We start from the raw sequence: 6645 nt of genomic DNA, 5'->3' as shown, positions 1-6645 counted from the left end.
AAATAATATAATATACAAGATAACTAATTCTCTGTTAAAATGTTTAACTTTTTTAAAATTATCCCTTTAAATAAATACCTCAATAAAAATAATAATATTGTCGCTTACTGCAATAATTCGACATACACTGTTTTTTGCTACGTAGATGAAGTTCATATATACACGAAGGATTGGGAATATTTTAGTTTGCAGATGAAAGACGTAAAATTTTGTTGCATTCCAGAGGATTCCGATTATCTTATACTCATTTGTCAGCATACAATTACATGCAAAACATTACTTAAAATATACTGTATATCAAATCAGTTAAATCGAACAACTTCTACTTTAATTAGCAATTCCATTCTTGAATGTAACTCTAAAGTAACTGCTTTAAGTGCATTAAACACTTCGAATTCACAAATATGTTTATCTATTGGTCTAGAAAACGGCAGTGTATTATTTTACAATAACTTTATATACAAGGATATTCCTTATAATACGTTTAAGTACATTAATGTTAACGTAAAGCCGATTAAAGGAATTAATTTTTTTAAATGTCATAATGATATCAATATGTTTGTTTGTTCTGATGCTGGAGTATTTTGCTATGCAATATCAAAAAATATAGGTCTAAATGAAACTAGGTTAATTTTAGATGATATGAATTCCAACGTACATTGTAGTAATTCAAAACAATCGGTCAAATTAACTAGAGAACAATATTTTGTCGTTGCACGAGATGATGGACTGTATTGTTATACAGCGGAGGGAAGAGGTCCTTGCTACGCAATAAATGGATTCAAAAAGATTGTTGAGTGCTTTGGTAAAAGTTTAATAATTCTACTGAAAACTAATGAAACAATACTTTCAAAGGAGTACTCTACGCAACTAATAATTATCGACATTGATAATAAGATAATTGTGCTTAACAAAGAATTTGAGAATGTTTTGTGTATACTGCCTATAATTGATCAGTCTGGATGCTTGGTTTTACTGAAAAGTGGTCAAATTTATTGTTTAAAAGAACATGAGTTGACTTATAAATTATCTCATCTAGTTGAAAAAAACTTATATGATGTAGCATTGAAAATTTTACAAGAATCTACAGCAAATTCTGATTTAGTTTCCGAAGTTCTTGTTCATTATGGAGACCATTTATTACAACGTGGTGATATTTCAGAAGCAGTTAAGAACTATTCTAAAACTATTGGAACGACATCACCATTTTTAATAATAAAGAAATTAATTGATTTTCGTTATAATGAATACCTTATACAATATTTATCAGCTTTAGTTCAGACAGAATTTAAAATGGCCGAACATATTGAACTACTTAATAATTGCATTGAACGTGTTGAGCTTCCCTCAAATGCTTTTAATATTTTTGAAGAAAAGGGTACCAAAAGCCATGAAATATACATAGAAAAATCAATAAGTAGATCTGAGAAAGAATACTTGATTTTGAAAAATTTACAGCAAAATGAATATAACCGCATTACATCTTTCAACGAATTAAAAAATTCTGAAGTATTAGATTTTTTTTCAGAATATGGATACGGATTAATGAAAAAATATCCAAATGAATTAAAGGAAGTAATAGACAATTTATTATCAAACCGGTTTCTAAAAAATTATATATTTCATAGTATAATACTATCATTGTCACTTATAAATAAATTATGCGCTATAGATTTTGTAGATAAATTGTTTAAGGATTGCGAAAAACACACAATATATAATGTTTGGATTGAATTGATATTACAAAAGTGGGATAGAGGAAATATTAATTTAAACTTTGTAATAGAATTTTTTAAAATACATGAATCAGAAATAAGCATTGACAATGTTTTTATATTATGCCGAAACTACAACTTTTGGCCAGGTATCAGAATGATGTATGATAAATGTAGTATGGAAATACTTAGCACAAGATGCTTAGCTAATAGTTTTGAGATGTTTCCTGGATATATGAAAATATTTGGTGGTCAAAAATTAAACCATCTCTGGATTCGAACTCTAAGGAAGGAAAATTTTACTAGAGCAACTTCTCTTAATTTTGTAGGCGATATAGTTAGAAATATAATTAAGACTAATCCCAACTTTATTATAAATGTTCTACACAGTTTTGTGACCCGAAATGATTTTTCGCTAAACCATTTAAATGAAATTCTTTTACATGAAAACTTTTTTATACATTTCAAATGCGAAGACCTATGTAACACCGTAATACTTTTGGAGGCGGAAGTTGATAAAATGGAATTTATTTTACATAATTATTTAAAACGGCCAATAGAATTTCGAAATAGGTTGTGTGATATTTGCAAACAAATTATAAAGCTACCTGCATTGTACTTCTTATGCCAACATGCGTATCATAGAGAATGTATCAAACAATATAGTGAAGTAGTAATTTGTATTCTATGTACAGATAATAAAATGTTGAAAAAAAAAATTAACAATCGAGATCAGATTTATAATACTGCTGATAATAGTGGTAATAAAACTAAGAATACCTTGTTGATCAATATTGCAGAAAAAATAGGACAACTCGCTTTTAAATGTGATAATAAAAATTTATATACAAAGTGCTTTCAAAATAAAAAAAATTTAAATATAACATCCAATCCATTCGATAGTGAAGAGGAAGCAGAAAGTAATACCCTAAATGAATATGATGCCAATTTAAATCCTTTTACTTAATCTTGTTTACTTTTACATAAGTATGAATATATTTGTATTATTTTTATATAATTAGTTTTTGATAAAATAAATGTAAATATTACAAATTATATATCAGAGGAATGTTTAAAACAAAGTATAACAAGTAGTCAGACTCTTTGGCAGCCGTACCTAACTCTAAGCATGTGTTAGTGAAAAAGTACCTAACTCTAAATATGTGTTAGTAACAAAAATGTATGTATTGGTGCATTCTAAACACACAGAGTTTAATAAAAAAGTTAAAATTTTAAATTCGTTCGAATTTTCAATACCAAAAATTGAAACTCTGTTTGTAAATTAAAATTCAACAACAAAAATAAAATATCAATAATTAAAAAAATATTTTTTTCCACTTAGGAAAATTAAACAAAATTTTGTGTGAAAAGTGAGATAAAGTTATTTTAAAAAATTACAGAATTTTTGTGCACAACCGTAATTCCGCGTACAATCCTTGAAAGTGGCCAAAAAAGTAAGTTAAACATTTGAGTATTTTGACAAGTTTAACTTTCTCACAAGAGAGTCTAATTCAGCGTTGCGCGTTCATATTGTTCTAATTACGAAGATTTTCGGCAATTCACACGTACATAACCCGATCGTTAATAAAACTCATTGCAAGAGCGTAAAAAATACAGAAATTGTAAACAAAATATATAGAAACAACAACATCATTTTCAAACAAGAGAGTAACTTGCAAAAAACTCATACACTCCAAAAACTTTTCAGGAATGCATAATAGTAAAAATACATAAAAACTATATTTTTAATACTTTTTTTAAACATTTTACATTAAAAAATCTAATCTTTGTAAAGAAATTAACATTTTTCTTTTCTTTGGATATGTTTTATCTCTAAAATATACCATTTTACTTGTTATAAAACTTGATCATAACAAGAGTAATTAGGATATATTTTTTCTAAATGTTTTTTGCATTTTCTCATCACTACAATAACAGTTTCTCTTTCTGCGATTGGCTGGTCTAATTCACACGACACTCTTAGATGTGAGAGAGTAATTTTCTGTATATGAGAGTCGGACTACTTGTTATACTTTGGTTTAAAATTTATTTTTATTAATACAAAAGGGCAAACTTTGTTTGTTTGAATTAGAAGTTACTTAACTGTGATCTAGTTAAGATTTATATGGCCTGTTGTAAAAACATAACGCCAAGATAAGTACTGCTAGTAATACTAGCAAAAGTTTAAAATACAAATTTGAGTTTTCTTTGGTTCTCCACCATTATCAAAATTAAAAACTAAGGTTAAGTTAAAACAATTGCATATGGTCAACATGCACCTCAAGAAAAAACGTAACTCGGTGCAGTTATCTGACGTCTCACATTGGCGGTTTGAAACGTAAAACTCTCAAAGGCAGAGCAAAAAGGACGCCCTGATTACCATTAAGCGATTAAGTTTGTCATTCCGTTTGTAATTTCGATAATTTTCCGACCCTATAATGTATGCATATTCTGGATACTTTTAAATAGCGGAGTCCGTACCGTAACAAACTTTGACAAATTGGCTAATTTTGTGAAAAAGTTGTTATACTAAAACATTTTACAATATTAGTTGAGCAACAAAACTATAATATGTCATCGATAGGATATCAATAGACGAACCCTATATAGATTTTTTCCTGAATACTTGGTATTAGCCGGTCTACCGTAACAATCTTTAAAAAATTGGCAATTTTATGAAAAAGTTTTTATACTAAAAATTTTTAAAATATTCGTTGAGCAGCAAAACTAAGATATGTCATCTATAGGGAATCAATAGACAAATCGAACCGTATATAGATTTTTTTCCTAAGTACATGCTATTAGCCGGTGTACCGTAACAAACTTTGGCAAATTTTATGAAAAAGTTTTTATACTAAAGACAAATCGAACGAATATTTTAAATTTTTTAACAATATAGAAATCAATTAGTCTATCGATTTCCCATCGGTCACTATTTACTGTTTTCTTGCTCAACGAATATTTTAAAATTTTTTTTAAGTAACAACACTTTTTGTAAAATTTTTAATTACTTCAAAGTTTGTTACATTTATTTAATACAGAGTTCGATTCCCTATCAATTATATATTTCAGTTTTTGTGTTCAAAAAAGATTTTAAATTTTATGACAATTTTTCACGATTTTATAAGTAAAACAATGCGTTTGTAGCGGTTTGTTTTCTTGGCTTAAGTCGGTTTTAGTAACATTTTTCAAATGACGTCGAAAATTTCACCACTAATAGAGAGTTCGTTTGTGAGTGAAATGACGTAAAATTTTTTTGTCGGCCACGCGTACTTTAGGGTGGGCGGGCCTCTAAAGTTCAAAGTATTTATGGCTATATCTCGAAAAATATACATTTGTTTGGACCGTTATATGATATGTAACATGATATACAAAAAAGAACCCATTATAGGTCAATTTTGGGAAACATAATTTTTGACCCGATATTTTTGAGGTTAATCTAAAAATGACTTTATAGGTAAGTATATAAATTATATTGTTTAAAAGCATAGATATTGAGCTTCTTATTAAGAATGGAATGAAACTTTTTTTTCAAAAAATATTTTTTGAGTTTTCTATAATAAGGCATGGTTCACACTGGTAAAATTTTGATTTTGTGTGTGAGAGAAATGTAACAGAGTCCTCAAATTTTGTGGGATCCACTTTAGTGTCAATATAATTATTTTAGGATAAAATGTGGAGGACTAGCGTTAGGGGTGTGGTACCTCCCATATGAATAAAAATACTAAAATTCGTTTATCTTGGAAACTAATACAGTTAGAATCTTAAAATTTTGCATGAATAACTTTAACATCCCATGAGAGGAGCGGCACCTCCCATGTTAATTTAATACAAAAATTCGTTTTTCTTGAGATAATGTAACAGTTACAGTCCTAAAATTTTGTGGGATCCACTTTAGTGTCAATATGAGTATTTAGGATAAAATGTGGGAGGATTAGCGTTAGGGGGTATTGTACCTTCAATATAAATTAAATACAAAAATTCGTTTATATTGGAAACTATTACTATACAACTAAATTCTTAAAATTTTGTACGAAGAACTTTAATATTCATCTAAACATTTTTAAGAAAAAAGAGCAAACCTTCTGAGGAGGCTTGGAGGACCGCTCATATGAATAAAATAGAAAAATTCGTATATCTGAGAAACTGTTAAAGATAGAATCATTGAATTTCACTTGAAAAATTTTGACATTCATCTGAACATATAACGAGCGAACTTTTAGTGGGGACTATGAATGAAATACAAAATATTGTTTATCTGGGAAATATGGAACTAGATTCATTAATTTTTGCTTATATTACTATAATATTTATCTCAACATTTTGAGGATAACGGGCGGACTTTTATCTGGGGAGCTTGAAGCCCCCACATGAATTAAATATTACGAAACTATTAGATCTAGAATACTCAAATTTTATATGAATAACTTTGACATTCATGTAAACATTTAGAAAATAATGGGCGGGAATTTCAGTGGGGGGCTTGGCACCACATATATGAATTAAAAACTGTTAGATAATTAAAATTTTTCATAGATAGATAGAAATTGGCGAACTTGCAATAATTTGCTTGGCATCTCTCATATGTAACATATTGTTAATCTTGAAAACTATTGTGGTTGTAATTTTCAAAATCGTTAAGTGAGGTTTTTTATTTATACTAGAGGGTAAAAAAAATATTTGTTCAATTCACAATCAAGTTGTATATTGTATCTACTAAAGTTTAGTGAAAGTGGTTGTGAACAGATCTTTGCAGCAAGTCATAAGTTCATGTTCACAATGAAAAAAACAATCAAAACAAACAATGTCAAAAGATAAAAAAATCAAATAATATTAAACTAATTAAGCGAGCAAAATAAACCAAATTAATTTATTTTTATTTAAAATTCTATTATTTTCATTATTCCACATTTTAAACTAATAAATAAAC

At 27.8% G+C, this 6645-nt stretch overlaps 1 protein-coding gene across 1 annotated transcript in view; it reads left to right on the top strand.

Annotated features, from left to right (window-relative positions):
• LOC111683914 (vacuolar protein sorting-associated protein 11 homolog) overlaps window positions 1–2771 on the top strand; it is a 2815-nt gene extending 44 nt beyond the window's left edge. The window contains exon 1 of the mRNA XM_023446033.2: window positions 1–2771. This exon is cut by the window's left edge and continues 44 nt beyond it. Within this exon, the coding sequence (XP_023301801.2) occupies window positions 40–2682 (2643 nt within the window). The 5' untranslated portion in view covers window positions 1–39 and the 3' untranslated portion in view covers window positions 2683–2771.
• Window positions 2772–6645: the final 3874 nt, after the last annotated feature.

This window comes from Lucilia cuprina, chromosome 4, assembly GCF_022045245.1.
Source record: "Lucilia cuprina isolate Lc7/37 chromosome 4, ASM2204524v1, whole genome shotgun sequence".
Classification (NCBI taxonomy): Eukaryota; Metazoa; Arthropoda; class Insecta; order Diptera; family Calliphoridae; genus Lucilia; species Lucilia cuprina.
The sequence above is the reverse complement of the archived record's forward strand: the minus strand, read 5'-3'. Positions and strand labels throughout refer to the sequence as shown.